The sequence below is a fragment of the Hylobates moloch genome, unplaced genomic scaffold (assembly GCF_009828535.3).
Source record: "Hylobates moloch isolate HMO894 unplaced genomic scaffold, HMol_V3 SCAFFOLD_8, whole genome shotgun sequence".
NCBI lineage: Eukaryota > Metazoa > Chordata > Mammalia > Primates > Hylobatidae > Hylobates > Hylobates moloch.
In genome coordinates this window covers 77074280-77088107 of record NW_026652283.1, presented here as the reverse complement: position 1 = coordinate 77088107, position 13828 = coordinate 77074280, and the positions used below count along the sequence as shown (strand labels likewise).

At 56.2% G+C, this 13828-nt stretch overlaps 1 protein-coding gene and 1 pseudogene across 1 annotated transcript in view; both read left to right on the top strand.

The window, feature by feature from the left end:
• Window positions 1-13828, top strand: part of DNAH1 (dynein axonemal heavy chain 1) — an 82058-nt gene that overhangs the window by 52075 nt on the left and 16155 nt on the right. The window contains exons 42-53 of the mRNA XM_032161363.2: window positions 657-797; window positions 940-1100; window positions 1618-1775; window positions 3944-4117; window positions 4655-4693; window positions 7302-7480; window positions 8604-8834; window positions 10341-10537; window positions 11022-11157; window positions 12089-12297; window positions 12563-12734; window positions 13488-13679. Coding sequence (XP_032017254.2) covers window positions 657-797; window positions 940-1100; window positions 1618-1775; window positions 3944-4117; window positions 4655-4693; window positions 7302-7480; window positions 8604-8834; window positions 10341-10537; window positions 11022-11157; window positions 12089-12297; window positions 12563-12734; window positions 13488-13679 — 1989 coding nt within the window. The remainder of the gene's footprint in view (window positions 1-656; window positions 798-939; window positions 1101-1617; window positions 1776-3943; window positions 4118-4654; window positions 4694-7301; window positions 7481-8603; window positions 8835-10340; window positions 10538-11021; window positions 11158-12088; window positions 12298-12562; window positions 12735-13487; window positions 13680-13828) is intronic.
• On the top strand, window positions 2294-3590 carry LOC116473402 (serine/threonine-protein phosphatase 2A 56 kDa regulatory subunit gamma isoform-like; annotated as a pseudogene).

Here is a 13828-nt window from a genome sequence, read left to right as displayed (position 1 = left end):
CCCCAGCCCAGGAGGACAGAGGTGGAAAGGTGTCTGCAGAGGCCTGTCAATTACTGTGCAGGGTCCTGCTGTGGGCTCCCAGGGCACACTTGGGTCTAACAGGACTGTGCCCAGTGGGATGCATTGGTTTGACCATAGTGATCCCCCCATCAGGGGACATCTGCAAGCTGGGTCAGGGCTGCTGTGAGTGAAGGGATTTGTGCAGGCAGGGACGGTGTCGGGAAGACTGGACCCAGTGGCCTCTCAGCTTCCAGCTGACACCAGCGGTTCTGGCCCCCACATTTCCTGGGTAGCCTGAAACTAAACAGCAAACACCTTTGCATTCTGGGTTGTTCAGTTCTCGGAGCTTCTCCTTTCTGCAGAGACTCAGGGCCTGGCAGTCCTTAGGGAGCCCCCAACCTGGGCAGGGAGAGCCCTCCTATGCAGTTGTGCTCAGAGTCCCCATTCTTGGCTGTTTGTGCTGGGAGTCCCCCTCCCCAGGCAGAAAGCAGGGCACAGGACTTTCCGTTTTCGCCGGAAGCAGCCCTGCACCTGGACCCGCTTGCCAAAGCCCAGCTGTGCAGCTCCTGGCCCTTCTGCACTTGGCCATGGGGCCGCAGCCAGGAGTGGGGCAGGGAGGGGTTCCAGGCCCACTGCTGAGCCACCTGTGATTCCAGGTTGCCTGGGTGAAGTGGATGGACTCCTCAGCTCCATTCACCATGGTACCAGACACCAACTACTGCAACATCATTGTGCCCACCATGGACACCGTGCAGATGTCCCATTTACTGGACATGCTGCTCACCAACAAGAAGCCCGTGAGCACCCCCCAGGCCTTGCCTCCACTGTCCCCAAGGCCTATATTGGGGGTTGACCAGCCTCCCACACGGATGCGGGGGCAGCTCCCCCTGTGCACCAGGCCCACCGTGTGCTCCTTCTGTGCCATCCCCGCTCTGCCAGGTGCTGTGCATTGGGCCAACAGGCACAGGGAAGACGCTCACCATCTCTGACAAGCTCCTCAAGAACCTGGCACTGGATTATGTCAGCCACTTCCTCACCTTCTCAGCCTGCACTTCAGCCAACCAGACCCAGGACCTCATTGACAGCAAGCTAGACAAGAGGCAGGGCACCCCTCCCTCCTTCCTCACCCCTGCATCCCCCCAGCCTGGCGGATCCAGCTGCTGTCCCACCTCTCCACCAAATTATGCTCCTGGGTTTGCCAGAAACCTCCCAGGGGAAGCTGACAGCCCCCCAAGGGGCCCAGGGTTCCCTCACAGACTGTTCTAGAGCCTTCCCTATATCAAAAATTCCTACAAAGCCAGTCAGCGAGTGGGTGCTTGCCCTGGCTGGGCCCTTGGACAGGGCCCTGGGTCTGTCTGTGAGAAGCCTGTTGTCCATCTGCCTGGGAGGCGAGACTGACTTTGAGGGAGCTCAGACTCAGGTCAGCCTGTCCCAGCTGTCCCAGCTGTCCCAGGACACTCAGAACAAGGATGAGGGTGGGTCAAGACATCTAGCAATTTGGAGGAGGCTGAAATTTAGCAAGGGCTTCCCAGAGGCAAAGCTGCCACTCCGTCGCCCCTGGATTCTCAGAGGACCTGGTGCCTGTGGGTGCTGGGCTCACACAGCCCCTCCCCTCAGGCGGAAGGGTGTGTTTGGACCACCTCTGGGGCGCAACTTTATCTTCTTCATCGATGACCTGAACATGCCGGCCCTGGAGACCTACGGCGCACAGCCACCCATTGAGCTGTTGCGCCAGTGGATGGACCACGGCGGCTGGTACGATCGCAAGATCATTGGTGAGTGTGGCCGGCCTGGCTCGCAGGGCAAGGGCTAGGCGTGCTGTGCAGGGGCACAGGAGGCGCAGCACTGAAGGCCTACAATACTTTAAGGCACCCACAAAAATGTTTTAATTTCTCTTAAAATTAAAGGGGAGGAGGGGGGCCGGCCGGGGGAGGGGCGGAGAGACGCTGCCCCCGCGGCTGTGGCAGCCTCTGGAAGCCTGGAAAAGGGGAAGCGAGAGCAAGCGAACATCTCAGTCCCCAGGCGGCGGCGGTGGCCGCGGGGGCGCGACGGCTGGCTGGGACGGGGGCAATGTTGCTGCGGGGGCAGGCGGCGGCAAGGGCGGCGGCGGCCCGCTCCAGCCATGCCGAATAAAACAAGAAGGAGAAAGAATCACCAAAAGCAGGGAAGAGTGGAAAAAGTTCAAAAGAAGGACAAGACACAGTAGAATCAGAGCAAATTTCCGTCAGGAAAAAACAGCCTTGTTGCTGTCCCGTCTACAGTGTCTGCTAAAATAAAAGTACCCATCTCTCAGCCCATAGTGAAGAAAGACAAATGGCAAAATTCTTCAAGGTTTAGCACAAGCAATAATAAAGAACTTCAAAAACTACCATCCTTAAAAGATGTTCCTCCTGCTGATCAAGAGAAGCTTTTTATCCAGAAGTTATGTCAGTGCTGCATCTTTTTTGACTTTGTTTCTGATCCACTAAGTGACCTAAAGTGGAAGGAAGTGAAACGAGCTGCTGTAAGTGAAATGGTAGAATATATCACCCATAGTTGGAATGTGATCACAGAGCCTATTTACCCAGAAGTAGTCCATATGTTTGCAGTTAACATGTTTCGAACATTACTACCTTCCTCCAATCCTACGGGAGCAGAATTTGACCCAGAGGAAGATGAACCAACGTTAGAAGCAGCTGGCTTCATCTACACTTGTTTATGAATTTTTCTTAAGATTTTTAGAGTCTCCAGATTTCCAACCTAATATAGCGAAGAAATATATTGATCGGAAGTTTGTATTGCAGCTTTTAAAGCTCTTTGACAGTGAAGATCCTCGGGAGAGAGATGTTCTTAAAACCACCCTTCACAGAATCTATGGGAAATTCCTAGGCTTGAGAGCTTACATCAGAAAACAGATAAATAATGTATTTTATAGGTTTATTTATGAAACAGGGCATCATAATGGCATAGCAGAGTTACCGGAAATATTGGGAAGTATAATCAATGGATTTGCCTTACCATAAAAGAAGAACACAAGATTTTCTTATTGAAGGTGTTACTACCTTTGCACAAAGTGAAATCTCTGAGTGTCTACCACCCCCAGCTGGCATACTGTGGAGTGCAGTTTTTAGAAAAGAACCAGTGGTGACGGCACTTCTCAAATACTGGCCAAAGACTCACAGTCCAAAAGAAGTAATGTTCTTAAACGAATTAGAAGCGATTTTAGACGTCATTGAACCATCAGAATTTGTGAAGACCATGGAGCCCCTCTTCCGGCAGTTGGCCAAATGTGTCTCCAGCCCACACTTCCAGTTGGCAGGGCGAGCTCTCTATTACTGGAATAATGAATACATCATGAGTTTAATCAGTGACAACGCAGCGAAGATTCTGCCCATCATGTTTCCTTCCTTGTACCACAACTCAAAGACCCATTGGAACAAGATAATACATAACTTGATATATACAACGCCCTGAAGCTGTTCATGGAGATGAACCAAAAGCTGTTTGATGACTGTACACAACAGTTCAAAGCAGAGAAACTAAAAGAGAAGCTAAAAATGAAAGTATGGGAAGAAGCATGGGTTAAAATAGAAAATCTAGCCAAAGCCAATCCCCAGGTACTGAAAAAGAGAGTGACATGAAAACGTCCAGGGTTACTTGAAATGTTTTTATAAGATAGGAATATGTCTTCACCATGGCGGGGTGGGGGGCTCGATTTCACTAACGTTGTATATGAGAATGTCTGCAATAAAAAGTACTTTTGAACTTTGTAAAAACAAAGTTAAAGGAGAGGAGGATGAATTTTTAGGGCAAAGAAAAATTTTCCTGTGTAATATTGATATATTTGTCTTTATTCCAATACTATTCTAAAGTATAATTTTGAATTTTTGTATGGAGAAGGGGCCACAAAGGTCATAATGCAGCCCTGGCCAGGGCCCTTCCTGACTTCCTGCCCCTACTCCAGGTGCCTTCAAGAACCTAGTGGACATCAACTTTGTCTGTGCCATGGGCCCCCCGGGTGGAGGCAGGAACACCATCACCCCGCGGCTGACGCGTCACTTCAACTACCTGTCTTTCACTGAGATGGATGAGGTCAGCAAGAAACGCATCTTCTCCACCATCCTGGGCAACTGGATGGGTGAGTATTGGTGGGGGTGAGCATGGACAAAGGCAGAAGCCCAGGCCAGGGAGGCCACACCAAGGACAGCTGGGTGGCCACCAGAAAGGGTGGAATGGCTAAACCATGACTGCAACCCTGGCTTCACCTCTCAGCTGTGTGACCTTTGGCAGCTCATGAATCTCTCTGAGCCTGTTTCTTCATCTGTACCTACCATTCCAGGTCTGGAGGGTTAAGTATGATATTGCATGTAGAGCACCTAGCATGAAGCCTGGCACGTGGTGATTGCTGGATGTATGATACACACAGATATGCACTCACTCACATACGTACATACGTATACATTAGTACCTGCCCAGAAACTCTGGGGGAGGCATGTTACTTTTGTAAATCAGGAAAAGCCCCAAGGTAGGATGGACGGAGTGTCTCTGAGCCTTTATGGGGTTTGGGGAAAAGCTTACCCCAAGATGCTGTTTTCCCCACCATCTCACCTGGCCAGGGTGAGCAGCAAGAGGTCCACCTAACCCTGAGCCCCGTGTTTCTCCCTCCATCCTCTAGATGGACTCCTTGGAGAAAAAAGCTACCGGGAGCCTGTGCGTAAGTGTGGGCCTGGGCGGGAATGGGGCACTGGTTCCAGGAGGAGCTCTGGGCTCTGGTTGGGTGTGTTGAGGCTGGGACCAGGCACCATGGTGAACCATCCTCAGGTTCATGCGGGGACCTTGGGCCACTGGGTGCCAGAGCGAAGGTTGACATAGGCACTGGCTGCCCCATAGGCTCATTCACCCATTCTTAGAGTCAGCAAGCCCTTTCCTGCCTGTGTTAGTGTCCAGCTGATGATAGATGCAAATTAAATGCAAAATGAATGTATGAATAAGGGAATCCAACAAACTCCCACCCTGTGCAAAGAATCAGAACTCCAGGGAGCAGGTGTGTGCAGGAAAGCCGGGAGTGGTTTGTGTGGGGCAGGCATTGTGGTGAATCTGCCCGTCGTCATGGCAAGGCGGCTGACCACTGCAGTCCCTGTCCTTGCCCAGGCCTGCCTCCTCCCCCTGCCTTCAGCTGAAACAGGCTGTCGGGAGACAGCTGCCTTTTGGGTCTGCACCCACCTGCTTACCTGCGCCCTGCCTTCCCTCCTGTGGCTGGGAATGGACTGCTGCTCCACAGCAAAGCGCAGCCTCCTCCTGGGCCTGCCTGGGAATGTGGCTCCCCCTTCCCCGCCAACACGAGTGCTCCCTTCGCCACTGGGCCTTCCAGAAACAAGCCCCAATCTCCGTCTTAACCACCAAATGCAAAACAGCCTCTCTGGGCCCCCTTCCCACCCGCCCCAGCCCATCGCTGAGCAAAACTCCTCCAAAGCATTGTCTTTCTCGCTGCACCCGCCCTCCCCTCCCACTTTCCTGTGAATGCCCCCCTCACCCTCTGAGAGTGTTCTTGTCACCAGTTGCCTTCTGTGACCAGACCAGCGGTCAGCCCTCGTCCTCGCCTTCCCAGGGGTCAGTAGTGCTGGCTGGCAGACGTCCCCTTCCTGCCACAGGCTTCTCTCAGGCCTCCCCCATCCCTAGCTGCCCATCTCAGATGGACTGGGGCTTGGTCTCCAGCCTCTTCTCCCTCCAACCACACTCTCCTGAGACAGTCTCATCCCGCCTCTGACGGGGAAAACTATCTTTGTGCTGGCAACTCCCAAGTCTACCTCCTCAGCCCAGACCTCTCCCCTGAATGCCTGATTCCACATCTCCCCTGGGATGTCCACAGGGTATCTCAGGCCAAACCTGTCCAGAGCCAAGCTCCCGAGTGCCCCAGTCCCTGCACTCTTCTCATCTCAGGTGATGGCAGCTCCATCCTTCCAGGTGCTCCAGGCAAGACGGAGTCTTGGCGCCATCCTCCATTCCCTCTTCCCTCACCCCACAGCTCACCTGTCAGGAGGTCCCATAGGTCCTCCCTTGAGAACCCATCCCGATCGGCCACTGCTCACCACCCTGTCCTCGCCCACCTGGCCAGTGCTATAGCCCCGCCATGGTCTCCTGGCGGCTGCCTTTACCTGCCTAAGATCTGTCTTCTGCTCGGGGCCACAGGGACCCATGAAATCATTCCATTCCATGTTTTGCTCATCATTCCTCCTCTCTCACCCATCGCATCCAGGCAAGAGCCCGGGTCCTGATAGTGGTAGGCAAAGCCGTCCTCGGTTCGCCCCGCCTCGTCCTCTGATCTCACCGCCTCCTGCTCACCCCCTTGTTGCTGGTTCTTAAAATGCCAGGCCTGCTCCCACCTCCAGGCCTTTGCCCTTGCTGTCCCCTCTGCCTGGGACAATTTTTCTCCAGTTATGTGCAAGCTTGCATCTCACTTCTCTGCTTGACCGTCCCCTTCCTCAGTGAGGCCTCCTCCAGCATTCCGTAAAATCGCCCCCAAGCCCAACTCTGGCCGTCCCCGGGCCCATCTCCTACTGCAGGGCTGCCCGTAGCCCTTGCCACCTATTTGCTGTCTTTGTTACTTGCTAATCCAATCATTGTCATCCTTACTGACAAGATTGTCAGCTTGAGGGCAAGGGGTGTGTCTGTTTGGGTCACTCTGTGCCCAGTGCCTGCATCAACAGACAAGCCCCTCTCCTGCCCTTTCTTTCCATTTTCTCCACTTCTCTGCCAAGTTTCCACTGACAGAATTTGGGTTCCCAGCACAGAATTGAATAGTTTGCAAAGAACAGGCCGATAGGTGTGTGAGTGGTGAAAATGCAGGCTGAGGGGTGGGCAGCCCCGAAGTGGGTGGTGAGCCCTCAAGGTCGGGGGTGTGCTACAGGCCTCCCCACGCCCACCCTTAGGCATCTTGAGGCCTACGTGGATCATGAGACCCTCCCCAAGTGCGGCTCAGAGGTGGAATGTTCAGGTTTGGGCACAGCCCCCATAGGACAAGGCAGTAATGGCCCCGCACAGCACTGACCCCACGAGCGCCCCCAATTCCATGATGAGTCCCAGTGCTCCAACAGGCCATGTCAGCATAAAGGTATAAGGGGGTGCACAGCAGGAGATTCTTCACCTCGCGCAAGCTGGGGGCATCCGAGATAAGGCCAAAGGGTATGTGGAATCCAAGCCTGAAGGCTGGGGAAGGGGCTTGGTGGGGGGCACAGCACAGCAAAGGCAAGGAGGTCAGGACCTGCAGAGGTGGCAGAGGGAGCTCCTGGCATGTGACCCAGGCCATTCTCCTTTTCCTCCAGCTGGGGCCCCCCACATTGCCTACTTCACGGAGCCCCTTGTGGAAGCCACCATCATGGTGTATGCAACCATCACCTCCCAGCTGCTGCCCACTCCAGCCAAGTCCCACTACACCTTCAACCTGAGGGACCTCTCCAAGGTCTTCCAAGGCATGCTCATGGCTAACCCGGCCAAGGTCAAGGTGAGGACCGGGCAGGCACCCTCCCCAATGCCCACACTGCTCTCCCCATCCTCCCCAGCCCCACCAATTTCAGGCCTTCCTGCCCAAACGGGCCCTGAGTGGGCTTCCTGGAACATGGAGGTGCCAGGCCCTCCAGAGCCCAGCCTTGGTGCAGCTGAGCCCAGTCTTGTTGGTTGAACCCTCACCTGGAATGTGGCTGAGACGGGGATCACATGAGAGAGCCAGGGCAAGAAGAGGGAGAAAGAGGGCTTCTGGTGTGGGCCCTGCATGTGAGAACGCTTGAGGGATAGTGAGCAGGGTGCCCTCTGGGAACCAAAAACACCCAGGTGGAAGGAGGGGGAAGTGTAGCAGGGAGCCAGGTGTCTGGGGCACTGGCAGGGGTGGGGCCAGGCGCTAGGCACAGTGGGGGGTCAGCACGGAGCTTAAATTTGTTCTGAGGGTGTAATGAGCCATGTGGGTGGGCGGGGGACAGACTTGCACTTTGGAATGGGACTGAGCGGCCAGTGTGTGTGTAGCCCAGGCTAAGGAGATGGGGTGAGCAGGACAGAAGCTGACCCTGGCCTTGTAGCCACGCTTGTAGCCAACAAAGTCTACAGAAAAGGCTGGGAGCTTCCGGAGGGCAGTCCTGTCACCCAGGGAGATGCAGGGAAGCTGGGACAGAGGGGGCAGCTGAGATGGAGAGAGGGGGCAGGTTCAGAGGAGATTGGTGGGTCATGTCAGTGTGGCTTGGTGGGTGGTTAGATGTGGGGTGTTGGGAAGGTGTTAGGAGCATCAAGCATCCCTCCCAGGTTTGGGGTTAGGGGAGCCACAGGGGGCTAAAAGGTGGAAGTGAGGTGCTTGTGACAAGCTAGCAGAGCCAGACACCCAGAGGGCACTTGGCCAGCTGGACTCGGAGCTGAGGCATGAGGAGGCCCAGGCAGCACTGTGCAATCCACCCCATCCTCAGCCAGCCAGCAGTTGCACTTGCCAGCAGCCCCCACACACTGTCCCTGGGCTGTGGTGGGAGAGCCAGGCTCCAGTCAGTACCCCAGGAACTGGGGCCCACCCTCCCTTGCCTGGTGGTTTGAGAGATAGCTGAGGGCTCGGGGGCCAAGGACAGGCACCGATGCTGGGGCTACCGCAGGACAAAGTGCAGCTGCTGCGACTGTGGTATCACGAGAACTGCCGAGTGTTCCGGGACCGACTGGTGAATGAGGAGGACTGCAGCTGGTTCGACCAGCTCCTCAAGCACTGCATGGAGCAGTGGGAGGTGACCTTCAACAAGGTCTGCCCCTTCCAGCCCATTCTTTACGGGGACTTCATGTCACCAGGCTCCGATGTCAAGTCCTACGAGCTCATCACCAGTGAGAGTAAGGTGAGGGGCCCAGGCAGGCGCCCTACCCCTGGTGGGATCCTCTTCAATCTGCCTCCCTGGGGCCCAGGCCCCCTGCAGTCACCACTAACAGACTACCACACTATAACCAGGGGGCCAGGATGCGGGGTAAGAAGGCCAGCTCCAGGAGACTCCTGGCATGCCCTTGCTCTCTCTGGGTACGGGTTTCTTCACTTATCTCTGAGAACCAGCCTGTGGCCCAGCTGAGATGGGCTCTAGACACAGGGGCAATCATCCCTCCACAGGCGGCCAGGGGCGGGGCCTGGGGCCATGGGTCTCAGTCAGGACCCCAGGGAGGCAGGGAAGAGGCCTCACTTGGTTGCCCCAGTGCTGCATGGCTGAAGCAGGCCTCCTGACAGTTTCTCTCCACACGCATCCTCTCCTAATTCCCAGAGCTCCCACCAGGGCCACAGGGTCAGCACACCCTGGTAAGCCCCAGAAGGAGCAGGCAGGGCTCTGACCCAACTCTCAGGCCTCCATGTGTCCCTGGGTCAGGCCTCGTGCAGGGGGGCCTGGCTTCTTAAGGCCCAGCGTCCCCACCATGCACAGGAGGAACAGGGTATGCTGTGGCAGGTGAGCTCCCCATCGGGGAGGGCCCCAGTACATGGTGCTCTGATCAGCCGAGCCCATGGCTAGAGTCGCCCCAAAAGTGGCAGTGAGCAAGTTCCTTCAAGGGACTGCCCCCAAGCCATCCCTAGATTGGGCTGGTTGAGATTCCAAAGTAAGAAGCATTGAATTACAGGGTAATTAGTCTAGACCATTTCTTAGGGGAGCTCACATACGGGGGAGAGCAGAGATGTTCTAGCTCAGTATGTCTGCAACGAGGGAGCCATATGAGTTATGGAGTTCACATGAGGACCGAAGGAATTTGGGTGGGCTGGGGCTAGCTTCTATGTGTTTAACAATATGCTTGATCCCTCCGTGGGTTTTGTTTTTGCTTTTGTTTTTGTTTGTGTGTGTGTGTGTATTTGACTGGGTCTTGCTCCGTCACCCAGGCTGGAGGGCAGTGGCACGAACTTGGCTTACTGCAGCCTCTACCTCATGGGCTCTATCAGTCGCCCCACCTCAGCCTCCTGAGTAGCTGGGACCACAGGCATGCACCACCACGCCCAGCTAATTTTTATTTTTATTTTTTATTTTGGTAGAGGCAGAGTTTCGCCATGTTGCCCAGGCTGGTGTTGAACTCCTGGGCTCAAGTGATCCTCCCGCCTTGGCTTCCCACAGTGCTGGGATTACAGGCGTGAGCCACCGCGCTAGGCCAATCCCTCAGTGTTTTGAACAACAATCTAAGCAAGTTTATCAGTGTCTGGGAATGTTCAGCTTGGGCTCGAGCCTGCAGGGGAAACATGCAGCTGGCCGGGTCACAGGGTGGTCAAGGCACCTGTGCTTCTCAGTCAGGACAGAGAAGAAAGCGGGTGGGTGTGGGGGAGCGGGGAGACCCTACAGTAAGAGAGACCCCGCCTTCCCCATCCTCGCCTTGGTGCGCAGATGATGCAGGTGATCGAGGAGTACATAGAGGACTACAACCAGATCAACACGGCCAAGCTGAAGCTGGTCCTCTTCATGGACGCCATGAGCCACATCTGCCGCATCAGCCGCACCCTACGCCAGGCACTGGGCAATGCACTCCTGCTGGGCGTGGGTGGCAGCGGCCGCAGCTCCCTCACACGGCTCGCCTCGCACATGTGAGGGCCTCTGGGGCATGCTGGGCAGTGGGCAGCCGGGGCTGGCTGGTCGGTTTGACTGACCCATGCTTTTGCACAGTGGTGGAGGCCTCGGGCAGCCCTGAAGCAGGCCCGTGCAGCCCACAGGCTTCTGGAAAGACTAGTAGCAGGATCTGGGCTCCAGGGAGAGGCAGCAGCAGTGCCCTGTGGTGCTGTGGGTAGGAAAGTGTAGTGCAGGCATCCCAGAGGGATTACTAGGGGAGGTGGCCAGGGCTGCTCGCAGAATCAGAGCTGGGAGGATGGAAGGGAAGGGCGTTTGGACTGAGGGAACAACTTGGGCAAAGGTCTGGAGGCAAAAAAGTAGGTTCAGGGCCCGAAGAGTCTGCAGGTCTGCCCAGGATGGGAGCAGAGCTCCGGGTGGTCAGGGTAGGGTGTGGTCACCCACCACCCTTCAGCGTCTGGCCCCAAGCCCCTGGCATGCTCCAACCCAAACTTCTGCCTCCAGGGCCGAGTACGAGTGCTTCCAGATTGAACTATCCAAGAACTACAGCATGTCCGAATGGCGAGATGATGTGAAGAAGGTCCTGTTCAAGGCGGGCCTGCAGAACCTACCCATCACCTTCCTCTTCTCAGACACCCAGGTGCCACTGCCACAGCAGAGGACAGGGCTCGGGGGGCTGTACACAACCCCATCTGAGCACAGCATCCCGGAAGGTGGCCAGTCCTTCATGCCCAGCTCACAGTCAGGGCAGATCTCAGAAGAGACCACCAGGACCAGGTGGGGCCACAGATGGGCAGGTTGAGAGCATGAGACCAAACCCAACCTCTCAGAGCTAAGGTGGGGTATAGATCATCACTCATGCCCCGAAGGTAAAGAAGGCCCTGGTAGCATAGCACCCCACTCACTGGCCAATGGCGTCCCACCTCAAGGACCACAGGGCTTGTCCCCAAAGTGCTGGGGACCCATGGTTTCCCTGCTCCGTCTTGGGATGGCACAAGGCTTCTCCCTAGATCTCTGAGAAGTTGTCTAGGGTCACAAGATAGAATAGGCTTCAGCCTGGCTGGTGGTCAGGGTTGGGCCCAGGGGCCCAGCCCGAAGCCCCTGAATGTGCCCCACCCTAGATAAAGGCCCCTCTGCTCCCAGCTCTGTCCCAACCCCAGAGCTCCCTTCAAGGCAGCCACTGTGTGAGTCAGGAAAGGGAGGATGCCATCTAACACAAGCCAGGCCCAGGCTGTATGAGATGGGCAAGGACCTATCTCTGCCCGTGGCCATGGTTTCCTCTTGTGAGTAAACTGAGGCATGGAGAGGGGTGAAGAGGAAGATGCCACAACCCCCACTGAGGACCCAGGGTCCTGCCACAACCTAGTGGTTTTCAGAGCTTCTGCACGGGGGCAAGTCCTAGACTATGACTACAGGCTAGTCTCTTATGAGGTCACTTGTGTGACTCTGGGCTTCTCTGAGCCTTAGTGGTACAGTCTGTCAAATGGAGCTGTTGTGAAGGTCCAGCAAGACTGTGGTCATGAAGTCCAACATGCAGGGGCTTAGCTCCCCAACCCTTCACCCCTCCCCAGATCAAGAACGAATCCTTCCTGGAAGATATCAACAACGTCCTAAACTCTGGTGACATTCCCAACCTCTATACTGCGGACGAGCAGGACCAGATCATCAGCACCATGCGGCCCTATATCCAGGAGCAGGGCCTGCAGCCCACCAAGGCCAACCTCATGGCTGCTTACACCGGGCGTGTGCGCAGCAACATCCACATGGTGCTGTGCATGAGGTACAGGCGGCTGTCGCCAGGCTGCGCCGGGGCAGCGGAGCTGGGTGTGTACAGGGGCTGGCCCCAGGGACACTGGACACCACGTGCTGGGGCTTGAGATGAGGAGACGCGGCCCTGGGCCTGGCCATCATGCCATTGGGCCCAGGCTGCTGTGCTGCTGTGTCCTGGCTGCCATGCCACAGGGCTATGCAAGGGCCCTGGGTCCTGGGCTCCTGGGGGCGCTGGTCAGTGTCTCTGGACCTCATTTGGATTCCTGACTTTCCAGTCCCATCGGAGAGGTCTTCCGAGCTCGTCTGAGGCAGTTTCCCTCCCTGGTCAACTGCTGTACCATCGACTGGTTTAACGAGTGGCCGGCAGAAGCCCTGAAGTCTGTGGCCACCATGTTCCTCAATGAGATCCCAGAACTGGAATCCTCCCAGGAAGAAATCCAAGGACTGGTGGGTGTCTTGCTGAAGCTCAGGCCCTTGGGGAGACCTGTTTAGCTTGGGGCATAGGCTCAGGGTCACCAAGGTCTGGGGGAGATTCCCAGGCCCACCACCGAGGGTAAGCTTTTGGTCAGGCTGTGTTTCCTGTCTAAGCCTCCGTTTCCTCATCTGTAAATGGGCAGAGCCACAGGTCATCACAGTGACTAGGATGCTGTGCACACAGCTGCACGGGTACTGCTTCCCTTATTCCCTGAGGGCCTCATGGTGCTTTCTTCCAAGAACCCCCTGATAGAACTCCAGAGACCACAGATGGGGGTGTAGATTTGCCTGGTCCAGCCTGAGACAGTGACAGTCCCAACATTTCCCTACCCAGCTATGCTGAGGCCTTGGGCCCTCTCTCCCCCTAGATCCAGCCTCAGGGGGAACCACCTCAGGGCTCTCAGAGAGAGGCAGGTCATGGGGGCTGTGACAAGACCACTGGGCCAAGAGCTGGGAGACAGCTAGGTCCAAGTTCAAAGCCAGCCCTGCCCTTGACAGCTATGTGAACTTGAACTAACCCCTGGACTTCCCTGGGCCTGGGGTTTTTCATCTGCCCAAAAGGTGACCTCGACCTGGAGGTCATGAGGCTCACAGAGTGAGTGTGAGAGGCATGGAGGTTCCTGCTGTGGCCCCCTCCTCGGCCCAGGCTGCAGTGGCTGTGGGCACCCAGTCCCTGTCTTTCCTGGGGCCTCTACCAGGCCAGCATCCATGGTCTTCCTCCCCCAGATCCAGGTCTGTGTGTACATCCACCAGTCGGTGTCCAAGAAGTGCATCGAGTACCTGGCAGAGCTGACCCGCCACAACTATGTGACCCCCAAGAGCTACTTGGAGCTGCTTCATATTTTCTCCATCCTCATTGGGCAGAAGAAACTGGAGCTGAAAACTGCCAAGAACCGCATGAAGAGCGGCCTCGACAAGGTGGGCCCAGGCGAGTCCCCGTGGACAAGGTCAGCTGCCTGCAGGCTGCCCGCTCACTCAGCCCTGACTGCAGGGTGACACCGTGCTCTGCCTTTCAAACTGCAGCCCATGATGTTGAAGTGGGTGGCTTTCCCCCTCATCAAAAGAAA